Source organism: Leucopleurus acutus (genome assembly GCF_964270905.1).
Source record: "Leucopleurus acutus genome assembly, chromosome: 11".
NCBI classification, from domain to species: Eukaryota; Metazoa; Chordata; class Mammalia; order Artiodactyla; family Delphinidae; genus Leucopleurus; species Leucopleurus acutus.
This window is the reverse complement of record NC_139152.1, coordinates 40,865,627-40,890,417: the sequence shown is the minus strand read 5'-3', so window position 1 is coordinate 40,890,417 and position 24,791 is coordinate 40,865,627. Positions and strand designations below refer to the sequence as shown.

The 24,791-nt window shown below is 44.4% G+C and overlaps 1 protein-coding gene across 3 annotated transcripts in view; it reads left to right on the top strand.

Annotated features, from left to right (window-relative positions):
• Positions 1–20,297: 20,297 nt before the first annotated feature.
• The window catches only part of FMNL3 (formin like 3), a gene marked incomplete at its 5' end in the record, with an annotated part of 54,424 nt that continues 49,930 nt past the window's right edge, over positions 20,298–24,791 (top strand). For all 3 annotated transcript variants that reach the window (XM_082850550.1, XM_082850549.1, XM_082850548.1), the window contains one exon: positions 20,298–20,423. In XM_082850550.1, the coding sequence (XP_082706676.1) occupies positions 20,298–20,423 (126 nt within the window). The remainder of the gene's footprint in view (positions 20,424–24,791) is intronic.

Sequence of the window (24,791 nt, the reverse complement as noted above, 5' to 3'; positions counted from 1 at the left end):
CCTGTGCTCCACAACAAGAGAAGCCACCGTAATGAGAAGCCAGTGCACCGCAACGAAGAGTAACCCCTGCTTGCTGCAACTAGAGAAAGCCCGTGTGCAGCAGTGAAGACCCAATGCAGCCAAAAATAAAAAATAAAAAAAAGAAGGTTTAGAAAAAAAATGTCTACAAACAATACATGCTGAAGAGGATGTGGAGAAAAGGGAACCCTCCTATACTGTTGGTGGGAATGTAAATTGGTACAGCCACTATGGAGAACAGTATGGAGGTTCCTTAAAAAACTAAAAATAGAATTACCATATGACCCAGCAATCCCACTACTGAGCATATACCCAGAGAAAACCATAATTCAAAAAGACACATGCACCCCAATGTTCATTGCAGCACTATTTACAATAGCCAGGTCATGGAAGCAACCTAAATGTCCACCGACAGTGGAATGGATAAAGGAGATGTGGTACATATATACAGTGGAATATTACTCAGCCATAAAAAAGAATGAAATAATGCCATTTGTAGCAACATGGTTGGACCTAGAGATTATCATACCAAGTGAAGTAAGTCAGATAAAGACAAATATCATATGATATCACTTATATATGTAGAATCTAAAAAATGATACAAATGAACTTATTTACAAAACAGAAACAGACTCACAGACTTAGAAAACAAACTTATGGTTACCAAAGGGGAAAGGGAGGAGGGATGGATAAATTAGGAGTATGGGATCAACACACTGCTGTATATAAAATAAATAAGCAATAAGGATTTACTGTATAACACAGGGAACTATATTTAATATCTTGTAATAAACTATAATGTAAAACAATCTGAAAAAATATATATATAATTGAATCACTTTGCTGTACACATGAAACTAACACAATATTATAAATCAACTATACTTCAATTTTTTAAAAAGTGTTACTATTACTTTTCTCCTTGTAGGAGATATGAAATTAGCCAGCAATGACACATTTGACAGTAAAGAACATGATTTCTGAACCTGAACAAGAAGAGATGATACCTGGACACTGAAGAACCATCACATCCTCTGATGTGTACAATAAACTGATTGCTAATCCATTAGTCTAAATCTTCATCAATAAGTCATTATACCTCGTATAGGCTCATAAATTTGGTAATCCATTTTAAAAATGAGATATAATTCACTATAAAATTCCTCCTTTTGGAGCTTGTACAATTCAGTATTTTTTTTTTTTAGTATATTAACAAGGTTGCACAACCATCACCACTACCTAATTCTAAAACATTTTTGTTACCGCCAAAAGAAACCCTGTAGCCGTGAGCAGTCCTCCCCATTCCCCTTTCTCCACAGTGTTGGCGACCATTAACTTCCTTTCTCTATGAATTTGCCTATTCTGGACATTTCATGTATTAGAATCATACAATATGTGGCCTTTTGTGTCTAATTTCTTTAACTTAGCATAATATATTCAAGGTTCATTCAAGTTGTAGCATGTATCAGTAATTCATTCCTTTTCATGGCTGAATTACATTTCATTGTATGGCAATACCACATTTTGTTTGTCCATTCATCCATTGACATTTGGGTTGTTTCCACTTTTTGGCTATTATGAATAATGCTGCTATGAACATTCATGTACAAGCTTTTGTGTGAACACATGTTTTAATTTCTCTTCGGTCTATGCCTAGGAGTGGAATTGCTGGATCTGGAGCCATAATTGGGGTGGTTTTTCTAAAATGGCCTTGAATGCTTGACACTTATCAAGAGATTAAGTCTATTTCCTCTCCCTTGGATCTGGACAAGCTTATAACTGCTTCCCATAATAGACTACAGAAGAAGTAGTGCTGTATAACTGCCAGGACTAGCTCATAAATGCCGTGCAGCTTCTGCCTGTTTCTCTTGGAGCACTTCTACTTGGAATACTCTCTGGAGACTCTCTTAGAACCCAGCTGCTAGCTTGTGAGTCTAAGCTATTTGAAGAGACCATGTAAAGGTTCTCCCACCAACAGTTGCAACTGAATCCAACGTCTGAGTCATCCTAGCCCAGATGTTACACATGTGAGCAACGGAGTCTTCAGATGATTCCAGCCTCCAGACGATTCTAGCAAGTCAAGTCTTCCCAGCTGATACCCTACTGTGCCGTATCCAAATTCCTATCTCATAGACTCCACAGGCCTAATCAAATAATTGTTGGTTTATGCCAAGTTCGGGGTGGCGTGGATAATTGTGTTCTTTCTACAAATCAGTAAGAAAAAGATCAAACCAACAGAAAAATGGGCAAAGGGTATAAACAGGCAGTTCACCCAAGAGAAAACCCAAATGGCCAATAAACACTGAAAGTATATGTTCATTCTCACTAGTAACTAGAAAAACGCAAATTGAAACAATGGTATACCATTTTACACAAGATTGACAAAATCAAAAAGTCTGACAACTCCAGTATTGGTGAAGAAGTGGAAAAACAGGAAATCATACACTATTGGTGTAATGAAAAACTAGCATAAACATTTTGGAGAACAATTTGACAAGATCCAGCAAAGCTGAAATGAACATACCTCATATCTTCTAGGTATATATTTTAAGGCATATGTATAAAGATACAAAACTAAGGCTATTTATTGCAACATTTCTTGAAAGAAAAAAATTAGAAACACGTTATATTTATACCATGCATTCTCAACTGGGGCAATATCACCCTGAAAGGGGTGAAAATTGGTTCTTAGGGATGCCAAAAATTAGATGTGGTTTGTGGTAGTGACTCTTCAAAGTTCAATCCTATCCAACAAAAATCTTATTCCTTAGTATTTAATTTCTGTTGTTGGGAGAAATTAAAATTAAATGTTATTCATTTAATAACTCATAATTAATGAAATTTTCCCTTTGGGGGAAATTACAAAAGAAAGGTTGAAAAACAGATTAATACAGTGAAAAACCGTGCTGCTGCTACAACAAATGTAGTACATTTATATGTATCAACACGGACTCCTCCTGAACACAATGTGAATAAAAACAAATTACATAATGTTACACGCAAAATGGTGCAATTGACTTATGTAAAATAACACCCAGAACAATAATATATATTGCTTAAATATATACATAGCAAAGGTTTAAAAAAGAAAACGGACTGTATAAACATTAGATTCGTGACAATAGGAGTCTCAGAGGAGAGTGCTTGGTGAATGAAATTAGGGAAAGGAAGTTTCAATATATTTATAATATCCTACCTTTTTTAAAAATAAATTTATTTATTTTATTTATTTATTTTTGGCTGCGTTGGGTCTTCATTGCTGCGTGCGGGCTTTCTCTAGTTGCAGCGATTGGGGGCTACTGTTCGTTGCTGTGCGTGGGCTTCTCATTGCGGTGGCTTCTCTTGTTGCAGAGCATGGGCTCTAGGAATACGGGCTCAGTAGTTGTGGCACGCGGGCTCAGTGGTTGTGGCTCACGGGCTCAGTGGTTGTGGCTCACGGGCTCTAGAGAGCAGGCTCAGTAGTTGCAGCACACAGACTTAGTTGCTCTGTGGCATGTGCGATCTTCCCGTGCCAGGGCTTGAACCTGTGTCCCCTGCATTGGCAGGCGGATTCTTAACCACTGTGCCACGAGGGAAGCCCTATAATATCCTATCCTTATGAGAAATTATCTGAAGAAAAAGTTATGAAATCTTAACATTCATTAATTCTAACCAATGGGAATGTGGGCATTTATTTTTATTCTCTGCATTTTTCTGGGGTTTTTTTTCTCCCAAACTTTTCAAGTTGAAAGAAAATGAAAATTTAAATATGAAAAAATCCTTTTTGTTTTAGGTGTATGTGCAGTGCATCTGTTTTGAGTGGGTCTGCGTCAATGAAATCCAATTTAGCAAGATAGAATATGAATGGATGAAGCAGACAAGGTTTGCATATAAAACAAATAGTTTTTAAAAACCCTGCCTGCTTCACCCTCTGCTCTCAGGCCCCTACAGACCTCCCCTCCATCCTATCTCTAATCCAGGGGAGGGAAATTCTTCATGGTTTGGTGAAATGAAGATCCTTCTCCTTTCTTATCTGGCCAAGACACTATGCCCACACCCTTGAGTATTTTGCCAATGAGCGAAACGTTTGGCAGGCATTATTTGTACTCCAACCCTGTCCTACTTGCCATATTTTCCCCCAAGGCAATAAGCATAAAGCAAACTAACTGCTTGATAGGGGGAAATAGGGGGAAAATAAAGGGGGACATCTTAAAATGTGATTTAAGGCACTCAGCCATAGCTGTCATGTTTGGAGTACTTACTATCTGATAGGCACTGTACCCTAGATCCTTTTACAACATTGTGAAAAAATTTTTTAATATTTATTTATTTATTTGGTTGCACCGGGTCTTTGTTGCGGCAGTTGGGCTCCTTAGTTGTGGCATGCGAACTCTTAGTTGTGGCATGCATGTGGAAGGAGCATGGAGACTTAACCACTGCGCCACCAGGGAAGTCCCACAACATTGTGAAATTTAAACTGACAAGGTTCCTAAATTAGACTTTGTTTTTCTCCCCCTTGCTTCTTTATTTGTCCACATCACTGTCTACCCTTTGGTTCCCATTCTACCCACCAATGCCAAGCTCAGTTACATAAAAGGCACCTCCCAGGAGAGCCTGGAACTTGGCTTTTAGAAAGCATAGAAATATTCTTAGGAAATGGCTCAAGGAGACTGTTTCTATATAGGACAGAGGCCCAGGGAAATGGCCATCACCCAGTTCACCTGAAGATCCTCAGTGTGTATATGTCCAACCTAAAGTTGAGGGAGCATTTACCTGGGTCTGAGAGGTTTCCCAGGATGCAGGACTTTCAGTGCTAAAAGTAGGACAGGCAAATTGGGATGATTGCCAGCCCTAAACCTGGGACAGAATTGGGGTGTAGGATGGAGGGCTAGGCAGGGAATATGGCAGAAGAGAAAGATAAGTGACCTCCTCCCACAGAAATAAATTTGAAGGAAAATTCTGTTGGGTTTCCAATTATTTCAAAGAGCATATATGCAAATAATAACCAAGAAGCAAAAGACCTCAGGAAGATCTCTTAAACCCTGTAACTTCCTCATATTTGTAATGTTATTGTTTGTCTGTTTTTATTAGTGAGCAGAAGCAAAACGTGTAATTATAGGTTAATTTTTTTCTTTTTACTTTGCTTTCTGTAATAATACTAGTTAATATGTATTGTGTGCTGCTTTTTGTATGCTAGACAGTGTTTAAGATGCTTTATATTATAAACTAATTTAATCCTTGCAATCACCCTGCAAGGCAGGAACAAGTATTACATTTAGGATGAGGAAACTAAGACTCAGTTCACCCAAGGTCACAGAGCTCAACTTTGAGCTCTGGGTACCTCATTCTGAAGCCCATACATTTTTTTTTTTTTAATTTGGCTGTGCTGGGTCTTAGTTGTGGCACTCGGGATCTTTAGTTGCGGCATGCAGGCTCTTAGTCACGGCATACGGGATCTAGTTCCCTGACCAGGGATTGAACTTGGGTCCCCTGCATTGGGAGCACGGAATCTTAACCACTGGACCAGCAGGGAAGTCCCTCAATCATTTTTTTCCCATGTGTTTATTTATTCATTATACAGCAGGTTCTTATTAGTTATCTGTTTTATACATATTAGTGTATACATGTCAATCTCAATCTCCCAATTCATCCCACCACCACCACACCCCTACCCCCACCCACCTCTTTCCCCCCTTGGTGTCCATACATTTGTTCTCTACATCTGTGTCTCTATTTCTGCCTTGCTAAGCAGTTCATCTGTACCATTTTTCTGGATTCCACATGTATGTGTTAATATATGATATTTGTTTTTCTCTTTCTGACTTACTTCACTATGTATGACAATCTCTAGATCCATCCATGTCTCTACAAATGACCCAATTTCATTCCTTTTTATGGCTGAGTAATGTTCCACTGTATATATGTACCACATTGAAGCCCGTACTTTTAATCGTTAAGCTATACTGCCTCTCACTGTAAAATTGGCATGTATTTGCATGTTAATGCAATTTTGTAAAGTTTTGTCTTTTTTTTTTTTTTGAGTAAAATCTTTGAAAGAAAATAGCAGTTGTACTTGACTTTAAGGGCTAAGGGAGATTAAGAAATGGTGGGGAGGAGGTGGGAAGACAGCAACAGATTCTTCATCCCAGAAGTTAGGGAGGAGGTGAAAAGCAGGCTGAATTCCTCAGCCTAGGGCAAGGATGGAGAGGAGCAGAAGCAGGACAACTTGGAATGACTGGAGGCCCTACTCTCAACTTAACTGTAGGGAGGTTGAGTGGTTCCCCAACAAATGGCGATACACATGGCTTCCCTGAGGTCACGTCTTCTGAATCTTACACCTTTCTTTGTCTACTTTTATAACGCCACTCCCTTCTTCAAACTCTCTGACCTTGTTCTGCTCTATGGTTATGAGAACAAGCAGCTAACAAGAAAAAAACACATTAGGGCTTCCCTGGTGTCTCAGTGGTTAAGAATCCGCCTGCCAATGCAGGGGAGATGGGTTCCAGCCCTGGTCCAGGAAGATCCCACATGCCGCAGAGCAACTAAGCCCGTGCGCCACAACTACTGAGCCTGCGTTCTAGAGCCCACGAGCCACAACTATTGAGCCCACGTGCTGCAACTACTGAAGCCCGTGCGCCTAGAGCCTGTGCTCTGCAACAAGAGAAGCCACCGCAACGAGAAGTCCGCGCATCGCAGCAAAGAGTAGCCCCCGCTCGCCACAACCAGAGAAAGCCTGCGCGCAGCAACAAAAGACCCAATGCAGCCAAAATAAATAAATTAAAAAACAAACAAGCAATCAAAAAACACATTAAAATCCACATCATCACCTATAAATGTGTGAGTATTTAACATTCTGTTTAAGATTCAGGAGGAGCCTTTCACTTCCAAGATCTCATTTGCATTTCCACTGACATCTGAAGGGCAGGAGTGAAGAAAATTGAGCTTTCTTTTTCCAATTACAGTATTGTGGGCTATTACTACTGAAGACTGGCAGGAGAAAAAAAACTAAAAAATATAGTTTGCAAGATTTTTTACTATGAACTCAGTCCCTTTTAACTTTTCAGAGTGCAGTGATTAACAGTAACAAGAGTATTAGAAGAACGCTTTACTCTTTTCAGAGTAATTTTCCATCTGTCATTTCACTTTATCTGTGGAGAAGGTAATGCAGATATTATTAGTTCCATTTTACAGATGAGGAATCTGAAACTCAATTAGATTGAGTTAATTTCTGTAAAGAGCTATGACAGATGCTTCATTCTTAGAAGTAATTAGCTCTCTCCATTTTACTGTGGAGCTTCAGTCTGAGTTCCAGATCAATTACTTTAGTATCTCCCAGCACTCTAAAGTCTACACTCTTCTATCCCATCACCACTTCCAAGCCCCGAACACTTGGCCAACCTCTTCATCTGCTTTCCCTGGTCCTGCCTCTGTCATGTAGTGCAGGTAGTGAAACAGAGCAAAGGGCTCGTGTGCCCAAGGCGCAGAAAGCCAACCTCTGACAGCGGGAATTTGCAGCAAAGTAAGGATTTATTGCAGGGTGCCAAGTAAGGGAGTGTGAGACAAGCCTCAGATCCTTTCCCACTCGGTCTCTGAGTTAGGGGCTTTTTAAAGGGGAAGAGCAAAGAGGCTGGGATTAATCATCATCTTGTGACAGTTCTGTGACACTTCTTAATCATAGTTTGGGAAGCCAGGGTATCTCTGGTTTATGAGTCTCTGGCCAGGTGGTCCATGGCTTGGGGGTCTGTTAGCTCATCTTGCCCTGGAGAAACAATCTGAGTTTGTACGGTAGCGACATTATCTACAACAGCAATTTTAGTCATTAACGCTGTTATTGACAACAGCAGTTTTAGCCATCTGACTCTGACTGATTAGCACTCAGTTAGTACAGGATTGAGGTCAGAGGGGACCGGAAAGGGAATAAAGTTTTGGATAGAGAGGTTAATCATAAACTCCACAGGGAAACTCGGTTTTAGGGGGACTCGGTTTTCAGTAGAAAGGCACTACATTTGTATAACCGTTGCTTACTGCACTGACTTCTTGAATCACTATTCACAACTAATCACACAAATCTTTTCTTCCGTAAGGCTTCAACATATCTTTTTTTCTTTGCCTTACTGTGATGGTTTTAAAATAGGTCCACAAGTTCCTTGACGCTTCTCCCTTCAAGAGGTGGAGCTTAATTCTCCTCCCTTCAAGCACAAGCTGGACTTAATGAGTTGCTTCTAAGAAATAGAATATAGATCTTCCTCAACTTACAATGGGGCTATATCCCAAGAAACTCATCAAAAATTGAAAATATTTTAAGTAGAAAATGCACTTGATATATCTAACCTACCCAGCATCATAGCCTGGCCTACCTTAAATGTGCTCAGAACACTTATATTATTAGCCTACAGTTGGGCAAAATCATCTAACACAAGGTCTATTTTATAATAAAATGTTGAATATCTCATGTAATTTATTGAATGCTATACTGAAAGTGAAAAATATAACAGTTGTATGGGTATAGAATGGTTGTAAGTGTATTAGTTGTTTATCCTCATGATCACATGACTGACAGGCAGCTGCAGCTCCCTGCTTCTGCCCAGCATCAGGAAAGAGTATGGTACTGCATATCAATAGCCTAGGAAAAGATTAAAATTCAAAATTCTAACTACAGTTTCTAATGAATATGCATCACTTTCACACCCTCATAAAGTTGAAAAATTGTAAGTTTAACAATGGTAAGTTGGGGACTACCTATAAAGTAGAAGTGATGAAGATTAGGAAGACTAAGTCAGAAAAAGCACTGCACCTTCCTCTCTGCTCTCTCTCTGATCACTCATGACCAGCTGCCATGTCAGGAGGACACTCAAACAGCCCTGTGGAAAGGCCCAGGTGGTCAGGAACTGAGGTCTTTTGCCAACAACTAGCAAGGAACTGAGGCATCCTGCCAACAGCCATGTGAGTGAGGCATCTTAAAAGGAGTCCAGGGAATTCCCTGGCGGTCCAGTGGCTAAGAATTGTGCTTTCACTGCCAAGGGCGAGGGTCGGGGAACTAAGATCCCGCAAGCCATGCGGCGTAGCCAAAAAAGAAAAAAATAAAATATACCACTTCCCTGGTGGTGCAGTTAGGTTAAGAATATGCCTGCCAATGCAGGAGACACGGGTTCAAGGCCTGGTCCGGGAAGATCCCACATGCTGTGGAGCAACTAAGCCCGTGCACCACAACTACTGAGCCTGCGCTCTAGAGCCTATGAGCCACAACTACTGAGCCTGCGCTCTAGAGCCCATGAGCCACAACTACTGGGCCCGTGCAACTAGAGCCCATGCTCCGCAACAAGAGAAGCCACCGCAGTGAGAAGCCCGCGCACCACAACCAAGAGCAGTCCCCGCTCACCGCAACTAGAGAAAGCCCGAGCGCAGCCAAAAAAAAAAGGTAGTCAAGCCTTCAGATGACTGGAGTTCTAGTCGATAGCTTTATTGCAACCTCATGAGACACCCTGAGTCAGAAGCACCCAGCAAAGCCTCTCCCAGATTCCTGACTCTCAGAAACTGTAGGATAATAAACGTTGCTTTGGTTTCAAGCCTCAAAGTTTTGGGGTTATTTATTAGGCAGAAATATATAACTAATACCCTTATTTAGTTTCCATTCTTTTTTTTTTTTTTTTTTTTTTTGCAGTACGCAGGCCTCTCACTGTTGGGGCCTCTCCCATTGTGGAGCACAGGCTCCGGATGCACAGGCCCAGCGGCCATGGCTCACGGGCCTAGCCGCTCCGCGGCATGTGGGATCCTCCCAGACCGGGGCACGAACCCGCGTCCCATGCATCGGCAGGCGGACTCTCAACCACTGCGCCACCAGGGGAGCCCTAGTTTCCATTCTTGATTCCAGCTGATGATGTGACGTAGCTTGAGAGTTTCATAGCTTGAACACATTTGGGTGCCAGTCCTTGGGGTAAAGAGGGGAACTAAATGACAAGGAGATTCTGTGGAAGAACTAGGCACATGACCTGATTAGGGTTTTAAAACCAACATTCTAACAAAAGAGAACAAGAGTGGCATCCAAGAAAGGAGTTAAGCTATTGGAACAGAAAAAGTGAGAGAGAATGAGGGCCTGGACTAAAATGGCAACTTGTGAAGATGGAGGGAACCAAATGGATATTTTACTGTATAGGGAAGTTTTGTGTTTTGTGTTTGGGGAAGACTGGGGGAAGGAAAAACAACCTGGCTTCTGTCTGAAGTCACTTTCTTCGGGGAAGCCAATGCCTTCTAACTGCTGAATCCAAAAATCCAAAGGCCTTTTCCTAATTCTTCTCCTCCCTGAAACTCCGTGTTCCTTTGGCTTTGCTGGCACAGCGTTACCTGGCTCCCCTTCACCCTCTCAGACTGTACCATCTCTGCCCTTCCTCCTCATTCCTCCACATCTATCAACAACAACGCATTCTCTCTTTCACTCAGGGTTAAAACTTGGAGTTATTCTCAACTGTTCTCTCTCTCTTTTCTTTCTTCAACAAATATCTGTCAAATCCCTAACATGCACCAGATTCTATGTTAAACACTAGAGATGTAAATAGGCACGGCCCCAGTCGTTATGGAGTTTTCACTCTACTGGGGAAGACAGACATCAAACAATCACATATGTGAGGGAAGTGAGGGAATTCCCTGGCGGTCCAGTGGCTAGGACTCCGCTCTTTCACTGCTGGGGCCGGAGGGAAGGGGGTGGGGGACGGGAGGGGGGGTGGACTGGGCAGGTGGGTTTGATCCGTGGTTGGGCAACTAAGATCCCGCAAGCCACGTGGTGTGGCAAAAACAACAACAAATCACGTAAGTGAATATACACAAGGAGTATAGGGTACTTTTCCCTAGTCCACTGTCTCTGCTTTAATACTTAAATAACTTTATTTAGGTGTAATTGGTGTATAATAAACTGCACACATTTAAAGTGTATAATTTTGTGAGTTTTTGACATGAAACCATCATTATAATCAAGATGATGAACATATCCATTAACCCCCCAACCTTCCTCATGCCCCCCCCTTTTTTTTTTTTTTTTTTTTGCAGTACGCGGGCCTCTCACTGTTGCGGCCTCTCCCGTTGCGGAGCGCAGGCTCAGCGGCCATGGCCCACGGGCCCAGCCGCTCCGCGGCACGTGGGATCTTCCCAGACCGGGGCACGAACCCATGTCCCCTGCATCGGGAGGCGGACTCTCAACCACTGCGCCACCAGGGAAGCCCCCTCATGCCCCTTTGTAATCTCTCTTGCCTTCACCCTCCCCTATCCCCAGGCAACCACTGATCTGCTTTCTATCACTATAAATTAGTTTGAATTTTATGTAAGTGGAATCATACAATATATACTTTTTTTCTTTGGCCTCTTTTTTCTCAACATAAATTCAAGATTCATTCATTGTGTGGTACCATAGTTCATTTCTTTTTATTCCTGAGAAGTATCCCATTGTATGGATGACCATGAATTGTTTATTCATTTACCTGGTGATGAATTCTGGGTTTGTTTCCAGTTTTTTTGTGGTTTTTTTTTTTGTGTGTCATTATAAATATGGTGCCAAGAATATTTGTGTACAAGTCTTTCTGTGCTCATCTGTTTCTTCTTCCCTGGGGTAAGTATCTGGGAGTAGAATGGTTGAATCATATGGTAGATATATGTTTAACTTTTTAAAAAATCGCCAAATTGTTTCCAAAGTGGTTGCACCATTCATTTTACACTCCCACCAGCAGCGTATGAGAAATCCAGTTTCTCCGCATCCTCATCAACACTCAGATCAGACTTTTGAATTTTAGGTGTATGTATAGTGGTTTTATTTGCATTTCCCTAATGACTAATGATGTTGAATATCTTTTCATGTGTTTATTTGTCATCCGTATATCTTCTTTGCTGAACAATCCTCTAAATCTTTTGCCCAATTTTTTTATTGGGCTGTTTGTTTTCTTATTATTGATTTTTTAAAAACATTTTTTGTTTTTTAAAATTAATTAATTTATTTTATTTTGGCTGTGCTGGGTCTTCATTACAGCACGCGGGCTCTCTAGCTGTGGCCTACGGGCTTCTCTAGATGCAGTATGTGGGATCCTAGTTCCCCGACCACGGATCAAACCCAGGCCCCCTGCATTGGGAGCACAGAGTCTTAACCACTGGACCATCAGGGAAGTCCCATTCTTATTATTGATTTTTTTTTTTTTTTTTTTTTTTTGCAGTACGCGGGCCTCTCACTGTTGTGGCCTCTCCCGTTGCGGAGCACAGGCTCCGGACATGCAGGCCCAGCGGCCATGGCTCACGGGCCTAGCCGCTCCGCGGCATGTGGAATCTTCCCAGACCAGGGCACGAACCCGTATCCCCTGCATCGGCAGGCGGACTCTCAACCACTGCGCCACCAGGGAAGCCCCTTATTATTGATTTTTGAGAGCTATTTCTATGTTCTGGATACAAGTCCTTTGTCAGATATGTGATTTGCAATAGTTTCTCCTAGTTCGTGCCTTATTTTTAGTTCTCTTAACAATGCCTTTCAAAGAGCATTAGTTTTTAGTTTTGACGAAGTCCAGTATATCCATTTGTCTTTTTAAGGATTGTGCTAAGGATAACTAAGAAATTTTGCCTCACCCAGGTCACAGAAAAGGGCAAACTGTAGCCTGAAGGAGAAGATTGAAGAGACAGGGCCAGAGACAGTCACCAGGGGGGGCCCTGGGCAAGGGGGGTGGGGGAGGAGGAAGAGACCCAGTTGTGGGTGATTAAGACATTGGGTGGATTTTCGCACAAGCAGAGTAGTGGATTTAGTTTATGAGCATTCAGCATATATTCCCACATTCCCAGCATGTATTTTCCTTCTAGTGTGCTTTCTTATACTGCAGAGGCTGAAAAGATAAGGATTATATTTCTCAGAATACCCTGTAGCCAGTCAGATGTATGCGGGTGAGATTTAGAAGGCAGAAGTGAGACAAAGGCCATCATGCTGCTGCTTGGGCTATTTCTCCAGGCAAGCAAGCCCATAGAGATATGATCTATTTCTACTGCGGTAATCCAATGATGTCTCAAGCTTTGCAAATATTGAGAGGTGGTTGCATTAGAGTGTAGCAGCGGCAGTGTCCTGCTCATAGATTCCAGATCCTTGGATCACAGTTGGCAACCACTTGTTCTCAAGCCCCATCATCAGTGGAAACCTCTAGGTGCCCCACCCTCTCTGACTATGGCAGAGGTAGCACCTTCCCTGACAGAGCACTTTTATCATGTTCTGGAGCTCATTGCTAGAGCTATCCTTGTACTACTTGGAGGGCTTTTTTGTTTCCTGCATTGAACCCTCAGTCATACAAGCAGACTGTATCTGAGAGGAATGATGAAGAGTAACAGGGCTCAGTGGTGTGGGAAGAATGTCACAATGTATGAAATCATTCATTTGCTCAATGAGCATGTAACAGACACAAAGTGGGCGCTGTTGCTAGATACTAGGAATATCAGCCTGCCCTGAAGGAGCTTACACAATCTGATGATTCATGATCTGATGATAGAGATATATTAGGAAACTATGTGCTCATAGACGTGTTCTCATCAAATTTGGAGAAGTCATGAAAGAGGTGACCTATAAGCCTAGTTTTGATGGATGAGTAAGAATTAGCCAGCCAAGAGGAAGGGGAAGATCCTTCTATCAATAACAGTTTATTATCAAAAAGTTTTAAATGTCTATTCACATCCCCTCCACACACACACACACACACACACACACACACACACACACACACACACACACACACACGCACACCTCCCCAGGAAAGAGAAGGAGAGCGCAGATGTGTGTCTCTAAAGACCTTAAAGGAGGCGGCTGGGGATAATGTAGGCGCCTCCTAGATGGGGAGGGAGCAGGCGGAGGTAGGAGTTTGAAAGCGTTTTGAGTAAGGGGGTGGAAGCAGTTGACCTAAGAGAGATTCTGGGCTTCCCTAGAGAATAAGGGTAAGGCAACCTCAAGCTGGCCTCAACTTTTCAGTCCTCTTTACCCCTCACTTCTCACAAGAGAATCAGAATGGCATGGGATTCCGAGTCCACAGCCAGGTTCTGTGCCAGGGTCTCTGCTTATGAGCTATAAGGTCTTGGACATATTATTTAACTTCTTTTAGTCTGTTTATTCATCTATGCAATGAGGATAATGATAGTATCTCCCTCCCACAGTGTTGTGAAGGTCAAACCAGATAGTGGATGTGAAAAAAAACGTTGTAAATTATAAAGCACTATAAAAATATTAGTCACTATTATCAAGTAGGTACCTAAGTCTTGTTGATTCTATCGCAGGTATATCTCTGTTATAGACTGAATTGTGTCCTCCCCAAATTTGTACGTGGACAATGTGACTGTATTTGGTGACAGGGCCTTTAAAGAGGCAATTAAGGTTAAAGGAGGTCATAAAGGTGGGGTGCTAATCTGACAGGACGGTGTCCTTATTAAGAAGAGGAAGAGACACTAGAGCCCTCTCTCCATATGAGTACAGAGGAAAGCCCAGGTGAGGGCACAGCAAGAAGGCAGACATCTACAAGCCAGGAAGAGAGGTCTCACCAGAAACTAACCCTGAAGGCATCTTGATCTTGGATTTCTAGCCTCCAAGACTGCGAGAAAGTGAATCTCTGTTGTTTAAGACACCCAGTCTCTGGTATTTTGCTACAGCAGCCTGAGCAGACTAATGTAATCTCCGCCTCCCCCCTGCCCCCCGCCCCCGGCCTGTTTTACTTCTCTTCATCCCCCATCCTGATTCTGTTCAGGCCCTTGTCTTCTCCGTATCAATCTCTGCAGACCTCTCTGTATTCTCAAATGCTGCTAAAGGAATCCTTCCAAAGAGTATACTTAAAAACTGACTAGGACACAGGACTATCTACAGCATAAAAGACTCAGCTGAGCGTGAGACTCCTCTAAACTTGATTCCCATGCCTTTCTAGCTTTGTCTCCTGTCCTCCCACTATATACCCTATGCCCCAGCCTCACTGAAATTCTTACCATTGCTCAGACATTCTGTGCTCTTTTCACAGTTCTCCACTTTCACCTGTATGGTTCCTCCTTCCTGAAATGCCTTTTCCCCTTCCTGATCACCCTTCCTTCCATCACCTTCTCATTCACACTGTCTCACTTTTTCCACTGGCACCTCTATTTATCCTTCAGCCCTGGATCAAATGTCATCTGCTCCCTGAAGCCTTAGGCAGCACTTTGCACAACCTTCTATTACAAAACTTACCACATTGTTTTGTAAACACTATTTTCAGAGTCTTTCCTACTAGATTCTGAGAACCTGAAAGAAAGACACTTATTGATCACTGAATCTTCTTTTGTACTTGAAACAAAGCGGGTACTGCATACGCATGTCTTACATAAACAAACCAAAAAACCCCACAGCCCAGACAAGACATACACAAAAAAATTAAACAAAAAAGGCAGTAGAGGAACCACGAGTTATCAGGTATCCTCCATGACACCTAGCCCAGTGTCTTGCATGTAGTAGACTCTCAGTAATATCACTGAATTAAGTTCCAAAGGAAAAGTAGAGAAAATAAGAATTATGATCATTTAAATCTGGGAGAAATCCAGGATGGGATTTAAAAGCTGGTATCCATTAAAATAACACCAATTATCCTATTTGGTGCCTTCAAACTTCATCCATAGTCCTCCTCTCTACCTTACCTCCTCTGCTCCAGACTCTGAGCTCTTTTGAAGTGCGGAGGGGCGAGTCTCTCACTCATCTTTGTATCTTGCCTTCTTTATCTACTGGTATTTAGCCAGATGCTTTGCATGTGATAAGCATCCAATAGAGTTTGTTGCATTTTGTTAAATACCAAAGATTATGCTGAACCTGGGGTAGGGGTGGATTTGAATAGGCTGCACAGAAGAAAGCAGAAATACAGATCAGGGACACAGCAGGAGTGTATGTGTTTCCTATTGCTGTTCTAACAAATTACCACAAACTTAGTGGGTTAAAACAATACAGATTTATTATCTTACAGTTCTAGGGGTTAGAAGTCTGAAAACAGATCCTACAGGGCTAAAATTAAAGTGTTAGGGCTGTGTTCCTAAAAGCTCTAGGGGAGAATCTGCTTCCTTACCTTTTCCAGTTTCTAGGGGCTGCTGCATTCTTTGGCTGGTGACCCTGCATCACTCTAACCTCTGCTTCTGTTGTCACATCTCCTTCTCTCATTCTGACCCTCCTGCCTCCCCCTTTAAGGACCCTTGTGGCTACCTTGAGCCCACCCAGATAATCCAGGATAACCTTCTCATCTCAAGATCCTTAACCTAATCTTATCTGCAAAGTCCCTTTTGCCACATAAAATAACATATTCACAGGTTCTGGGGATTAGGATGTGGTACTTTGGGGAGCCATTATTCTGTCTAGAACAGAGCTGAAGACATAAGAATGCACAGCTAATGTTAGGAGATGGACCTTTCCAGCTGAAGCAAAGGGTTTCTGAATAGTAGAAGGTAAGATAGGAAAAGTAGATTGAAGAGGCATTGGGGTTTGGAGAGGATACAGATCATTGAATACCAGATTAAGTTTCGGCTTTATCCGTATAAAGTAAGAAAGCTTTGAAGGTGGGTGAGCAGAGAGTTAACAATGAAAGACGTAATCTAGCAGACTCCAGAAGACCCTAGAGTATGTATATTTGGTGATCAAATAAAACCACAAATAAAAGGTTTGGGACCAAGAAACTGCACCAAAGTGAATACATTGCTGTTTACTGTCAAGTCTCTCCTTTCTGCTACATGTTCCTTGAGAATCCATAATAAATGACTGATGAGTTATTTCCTCTCTTGAATTCTAAATTTTTTGTCTAGTGGAAGTCTTCAGCTGTGCTATAACTCATCTGTCCTAGAAGAGTCTGCTACAGCAATTGGGAAAGTGTGTTTGGGGTGGGGGGAGGAGGAGAGGGGATAAGATGTGAGTTAATTGATTTGTCCAACTGACTGGAGGAGGCTGAGCTTTTCAGGAGTTTCAATGGTTTGCAAAGACAGGGACTTCAGTTTTTGGTTGTAAACAATAGAAACCTAACTCAGACTGACTTACAAAAAAGTAGAATCTACCAGCTTTAAATTGCATCAATATGCTGATGATTTTTATTTTTAAGCAATTTTTTTTGGGGGTGGTGGTGTGCTGGGTCTTAGTTGCGGCAGGCGGGCTCAGTTGTGGCATGCAAACTCTCAGTTGCTCCGCGGCATGTGGGATCTAGTTCCCTCACCAGGGATCGAACCCCGGGCCCACTGCATTGGGAACTCAGAGTCTTAACCACTGCGCCACCAAGGAAGTGTCCTGATAATTTTTTTTTTTTTTTCGGTACGCGGGCCTCTCACTGTTGTGGCCTCTCCCACTGTGGAGCATAGGCTCCGGATGTGCAGGCTCAGCGGCCATGGCTCACGGGCCCAGCCGCTCCGCGGCATGTGGGATCTTCCCAGACCGGGGCACGAACCTGTGTCCCCTGCATCGGCAGGCGGACTCCGAACCACTGCACCACCAGGGAAGCCCTCCTGATAATTTTTATAAGTTTATTTATTTTTGGCTGCGTTGGGTCTTTGTTGCTGCATGCGGGCTTTCTCTAGTTGCAGTGAGCGAGGGCTACTCTTCGTTGCGGTGCGCAGGCTTCTCATTGCGGTGGCTTCTCTTGTTGAGGAGCATGGTCTCTAGGCTCATGGGCTTCAGTAGTTGTGGCTCACGGGCTTAGTTGCTCCGCAGCATGTGGGATCTTCCTGGACCAGGGATCGAACCCGTGCCCCTGCATTGGCAGGCAGATTCTTAACCACTGCGCCACCAGGGAAGTACCCCCTGATGATTTTTAAATTGACATTGCCAGCCTGGATCTCCAGTCTCATACATACCCAAATGCCTAGTGGCTAACTCTACTTGGATGTCCAATCAGCAAATCAAGCTCAATATGGCCAAAACACTGTTCCTGATCTTCCCTTTCTGGCTGTCCCTCACCAAATCTACTCCTCCCACAATCTTTCTCAATTTCAGTTAATGAAAACTCCACTCTCCCAGTTGCTCAGGTCAAATGCTTTGGAGTTAACTTTCATTCGCCCTCCACATTCCAAACTGTCAAATAATTCTATTGGCTCTACTTTCAATCCATTGAAAATCTGACCATTTCTCTCTACCTGTACAGCTACTACCTCACTCCAAACCACCATCATCTCTCACCTAACCTAACTGGTCTTCCTGCCCATGCCTCTATTCAGTTTATTTTCCATGCAAGAGCCAGAAGATCCTTTAAAACATAAGTTAGATCATGTCACTCCTCTGCTCAAAGTCTTCCAATGGCTACTGATCCTACTTAGAGAAAAACCAAAGTCATTGCAACAGCCTACAATGCCCCGCACAATATGGCTTCTCGTTACCTTTCTGACCTCATCTTTTACTACTCTTTCCCTTGCTCAATGCACTCCAGCCACATTGGCCTCCTTTCTGTTCCTCTAACACATCAGGCATAGTATGTACCTGTCATTCCCTCTGTTTGGATCATTCTTCCTCCAGATAGTCACATGGCTTAATTCCTCACTTTCTTCAGATCTTTATCCAAATGTTATCTTAATAGTGAGGTCTGCTCCGATCGTCCTATTTAAAATTGTAATCCCCTTCCACCTCTATCCCCTTTCAATTTTATTTTTATTAACATGGATCACTAACATCTGTACATTTTACTTATTTAGTTTATTGTTTATCTCTTCTCCTACCCAGAATGCAAATTCCAGGAGAGCAAGATGTATGCCTTTTTTTTTTCTTTTCTTTTTTTTTTCCTTCGGCCGTGCAGCGCGGCTTGCAGGATCCTAGTTCCCCAACCAGGGGTCAACCCAGGCCTCCAGCATTGGAAGCACAGAGTCCCAACCACTGGGCCACCAGGGAATTCCCTCTATGCCTGTTTTTGTTCACAGCTGTATCTTCGATGCCTAAAACAGTATCTGACCTATAATGAACTTTTCAGTAAATATTTGGTGAATAAATGAATGAAAACGGTTGGAGTCAGGTTCTCAGCATGCTATTAGAACTCTCTTAGCTTCGCTTTCCTCTGCATTGACTTCATTCTCAAACAGGCTTGAGGTGTTACGGGTAATGGCATGCTGGCTACCAGCAGCTCCAGATTTACATTCTCACAATTCAGCAGCCTTAATGAGAAGAGAGTGCCTCTTTCCTGATTATTCCAGTGAAAGCCTTAGAAATGAGTTTTATATTCTGGCTTGGGTCAAGTGTCAATCCCTAAAACAGTCTCTAAAGGTAGAGCAAGAAAATGCTGTGACTGGCCAGGCCTGGGTCATGGGGCTTCCTGGGATGGGGGTGAAGTTCAGCTCTACGTAGACTGAGAACAGGGGAATGTAGTTCCCTAAAAGGAAATGGGGTGCTATCACTTGAAGAAGAGGGATGTAGATTTGGCCAGCAGAAAAAACAGATGTCCATCACATCATAAATGATGACCCACCCAGCAGACCTAGTCCAGAACAACATTCTTCTCCTGCCCCTCCATTTTCACCTCCAACTAGATCAACCCCTGAACGTTGGTAAGGTCCTCTCCTCCTAAATGCCTTTTCACCTGTCTCTGTCAGTTAAGGTATTCCCCGTCCCTAAATGCCCGGTTCAAATATGATCTCCCTTACCATGACTCTTTAACAGATGTGGTCTCTCTCCCACTTCTGAGCATCCTAGTTGTTTCTACTTCTCTTGTCGTTATCTTTTCACACTGTACCCTATATCTTACTTATTTGTACACATTATGAGCTGTTGTGGAAAAGGGCCGTTTCCCGCGGCAGCAACTGCGGTGATTAGATACGCACCAAGGCCGCCAGGGCGCGCCAAGCGCCAGGCGCGAGGCAGCCGGGGGCTGGAGGCGCTGTGATTGGCAGTTGCGGCAGTCAATCGGACGCAGGCGGGGGCAGGGTGGGGCGGGCCGCCCTAGAGGCCCGTGGGCGAGAGGCGGGGCCTGCATGAATGGGGCGCGAGGCGCGCGGCTGCACTCGGCGCTCGGGGGGGAAGCGGGAGTCCCGGCCGGGAGTGGGTGGGAGGAAGCGAGGTGGGGAGGGGAGGGAAAGAACGCGGGGGGCGGGGAGGGGCAGCGCCGGGGCGGCGCGCCGAGAGCGGCGAGGCGGCGGGTGTGAGCTAGAGCCGTGGCCGTGGTTCCTGTCGCTTCGGTGCCGCTGTCCGCTGCGCCGCCTCCTGCCGGACCCCGAGGAGCCCCCGACCCGGCGGAGGAGTCGGGACTGGGGTAGCAGGCGCTGAGGGAGGAGTCGGGTCCGAACGGCCGCGCCAAAGACCCCCGGGCGTGGAGGTGGGGGGCTGAGGCCCCCGAGGGGGCCCCGCCGCTATGGGCAACCTGGAGAGCGCCGAGGGCGGCCAGGGCGAGCCTCCCTCTGTCTCGCTGCTGCCGCCGCCCGGCAAAATGCCGATGCCTGAGCCCTGTGAGCTGGAAGAGAGGTTCGCCTTGGTGCTGGTGAGAGCTGAGCCTGGTCCCTTCCCCCTCCTACCGCCCCGCAGGTCCCAGCGCCCCGGGTGGGTTCCTTGGTCCGGCCCACCCCTTCAGTCAGGGCCCCCGATGGGTCTCGGCCCCCAGCGCCTTCCCAGGAACCTCTGAGCAGCCCCGTCGGGGACCTCCCAACCGACGCCTCAACCGCTGGACACTTAGGAGGAGGGGTCCCCAACCCGGGACCGCCCCAGGATCCAGACTTCTTCCTCTTCCCTTCCCCTTCTGCCGCCCTTCGCACTTCTCCTCACTTCCCTGACAGTCTCCGCAGGTCCCTAGGATTCTCATTCCTAAACCTTTGGCTGGTGCGGGGGAATTCAGAAGCTCAGGGCCGGCCCACTCCCCAGCCTAAGTCCGGGTTCTCTGACTGGGGAGACCGCCTCTCGTGTTAACATGGAGGCTTTCCAGGGAGTGGGTCCTACTCCCAGCCCAGACCAGATGTTTGGGGGAGAGGAGGGGGAATGGAGGGGGACTGGCAGCTCGTGAAGGGGGTGGAATAAAGAGTGATGCCATTCTACTTATTTTCAGAACGGCCTGCAGGCATCCTGCAAAGTTACAGTGGGTTTGCCTAAAAGAGCTGAACATGTGGATAAGCCATTTCACTAGTGTATTTTTCCAATTGAAACAATACACAAACCATCCTGCCTCCCCCACCCCACCCCTTTTATGTTAAGCCCTAGTGGCTGGTTTGTGTTTTTTGCCTGTGCTTCTTTTTAGTCTTTCTGTAGGTTCCTAAATGATCTGTATGGATGAGTTTTTAGAGCTGACTTTGGGATTCTTCTTTGATGTGGGAACTGGACATTGATGTCGGTGGCTCTGTGGACAGAGAGCGTCTGAGCTGGTATCACTGAGATGGAGGCAGAGAATATGTCGGAGCTAAAAATGAACTTTTGGAGAAAGAAAGTGAGCTAGGTGAAGGAACGTTTGCTAACAGAGGTAAATCTTAGAGAAACTTGGGGAAATAGTTCCCAGTTCCTCAAAGAACTCTCTAAGAGGCAGTGTTAATGCTGCTGTTATTGTTACTATGGCCTGAAGGGCTGACTTTGCCTTTGCCTGTGAGGAGGGTTAAGTTGTGACTTAGCAGCCTTATTGGATTTCATCTGCTTTGGAATAGGAAGATTAGATCTGTTGGCACCAGTGAAGCTGTCTAGAGATCCTGGCCTCTCCGATGGTGCAGAGCCTGACATCAGCCCACTGGCACCATAGCCAGATCAGAGAGGGTTCACGGGGTTCCAAGGGGAAGCTGGCACCTATCTGCCCATCAGCTCTGTGAAGGGCCAAAGGGATCTGGGCCACATGTCCTGTGGCCCTCTGCATTTCCCCCAGCATCCTCGGGGGATGGGGTGAGTCAGTGATTACTAATGTGCTGTGGCCATCTCAGAGGCTGAGGAGAGCCTGGGACTTGGTGCCCTTGCAAACAAGAGCTCAACTGTTGGGGGAAAAGAGTGGGAGGGAATCTGCCCTCCAGTGGGGGTGTGAAAACCCCCATGGAGTGGCATGAGGTAGCTACAGAAATTGGAGAAAAAGGGATGTAAAGGGATGTTCAGAGGTGGACTGGGTAGGGGGCTGCCTTAGGTAGGCGCTACCAGACTGTTTGTTGTGAGAGCTCAGAACCAGAGTTGGTCATGTCCTCACTGGAGTTTGGTTGACACATTTGTTTAGTTGGCAGATTAATGGCTTAATATTTACAAAATGCATATGGTATCCTGATTACTAGCCAGAGAGCCTAGGTCAAACTGGGGACCGTACCACCCACTTGTAAGCCTAACTTTCAGCATAAAGTTTTGATTTGTTTCCTCGTGGCTTTTGTTTTCGTCTTGTTACTGTGTGCCTGAGCCGCTGCTAATGGGGAGTTGTAGCAGGGCAGGCCAGGGCTAATTAGCTGTCTTAGGAAGGGAGGAGATTTTACCTCAGTTTTCTAACACAGGGAAATCATGCTTTCTTGGGGATTTGAGTTCTTCGCTAGGGACTCTTAAAGATCCCTCTTTCCTCTGTTTCTAAAACATGCCCTTTCCAGTATCCTTTGGGAACAGTACTGACTATTGGATGTTTGACCCTGGAACAGGCTCATGTATATTTCCTGACAGTCAGGAGAAGCATAGTACAGTAGAAAAAGCAGGAGCTGTGTCTTGGCGATCATCTTAACCTCTCTGAGCCTAGATTTGCTCATCTGTACAATGGGGCTAATGATTACCATCCTGGTGGGATTTTGAGAATTGAGGGGTGTATATAAGGTGCTTGGCACCCAGTAGGTACTCAATATAGATCAGTTTCTTTTCTTGATTGTGTAAAAGAGTAAGACAGGTTGCTCCTTTTATACCATTTTCTTCCCCAGATTGATTTGGTTTATGGACAAGCTATTTGTTGGTTTTGCTGAAGTGATGTACTGGTGTCCTGGTTAAGCATATGGATTTTCAAGTCAAAGTGGGTTCAGATACTGGCTCCTCACAGTCTCCAGTTAGAAAAGTGTTTGACCTTAATCAAGTTACTTAATCTTTTTGAGTCCCAGTTTCCTCTTATAAATGAGGATAATAATAGTATTTGCCACATGAGGTTATTGTGTGAATTTAATGAAACTAGAAGTTAAGTACTTAGTTAGCAGAGTCTGGCATCTACTATATGATTGGTAAATGGTAGTTTTTAAATGTGTAACTCTCAGCAGTGACTCAGATCTGAGATCACTTATATTCCCAAAACGGTATTTTAAGTTCAGTAATCTGATGAAACCAGTTACCCTGTTCTGTATAGCCAGACTCAGGATATGCTGCTGCTGTTACATGGAGGGCTTCCCCAGTCCCACTGTATCTATGGAAACCCCCCCTGAAAAGCACCCTGGCTGGGGAAGTTGTATCATTGCTGAGTCAAGACCACAGGCTCCCAGCTTTCTGGTGCAGACACATGATCTGACCCACAGCCTGTCAGCCGAGGTTGGGTAACTCGTCTGAAGCCATGAGGTGGTTTGTGCAGGACATAGTCCTACCCCAGCCCAGTGCCCTAATCCAGGGCTTTCCTGCTGGTATGCTGGGATACTGATCCCCTCAGCCCTGGCAGCAGCTCAGGTCCCAGATTGGTCCCGTCTGGCTGGATCAGCTTCCACCATTTACCCTGTGTACTGTGCAAATAGTATTTTCTAGGTGTGTCCTGATATTAAAAAGGTTGTGAAGCTGCTGTGTTACACTGTTTTCTTGGGATCCTTCCTTACCCCCTGTCTTGGCAGCAGCCCCTATTCTGTTGAGGACTGAGAAGTTTAGGATGGTCAGTTATTGGAGCTCCTCTTTATTAATACCAGGATGAGATCTCTGGTCCGGTAAAGCCCCCTTCCGTGTTTTGGTCCTGACTAATCTACTACTTAGTTGCTCAGAAGCTAGTATGCTGGCCAGTACTGGCCTTTCCTTAGATAGAGAGTGGAGGCAGAGGGCTTTAATGGCTTTAAAAGGATAGCTGTCTGCTTTTGCTGTGTTTGCACCCTGATTTTTCTGTTTACTGGCTTACTACAGATTTGAAACGAATTCTAAAGGTTCTAATGCCAGAAAAAGCCCTGGATATCCCTCAAGAGGAGGCTCTCAGGGCATGAGGGTGGGGCTGTGTGACGGGCTGTCCCTGCCGTGGCCCCTCCTTTCACATTTCCCTGGTGAAGACTGATGACTTGGGGTTTTGCTATAAGTGTAGCATTGATGTGGGAGCTAAGCTGGCCTGGGTGCTAGTTGTCAAGAGGCTTTGAGAGGCCTCCTTTGACATAGAAAGGGGCTGGGAAAAACTTGGACTAAATATCAAGTTCCAAATCGCCATGGTGGAAATGTTTTTCCCAGCCCTGGGGATTGTGGTGAATTAGTTCAGGCTGGGATAGAACTTGGGGGAGGGTAAGGGCCCTTGACAGCTGTCAGAGCAACCCCCTCGTTTAGAGACCCCACTGAGAAGACCCTAGGGCACAGAGAGAAACCTCATTCCTTGACTTTCCCATATGACCCTGCTTTAGATTGGGGAGGTGTAGGGGTAGGTGGGAGGGAGATGGAACTGATGCAGTGGACTCCTTGTGATTTGGGAATGTTTTCATGGCTCAAAGGGAAGCTCAGCTTTTTTCCTTTTTTCCCTTAAAGTAATACTCATTCTCTAAAAACAAGTTTGGGCAATTTAGAAAAAAGATTGAAGATTTAGGTTGAAGGAAAAAGTCCATATTTTCTCCATTCCTTTAGCAAATGGAGGCAATGTGTTTTATTTTTTTAATTTTTATTTTTTTTTAAATTTATTGTTTTATTTTTGGCGGTATTGGGTCTTCGTTGCTGCGTGCAGGCTTTTCTCTGGTTGTGGCGAGCAGGGGCTACTCTTCGTTGTGGTGCG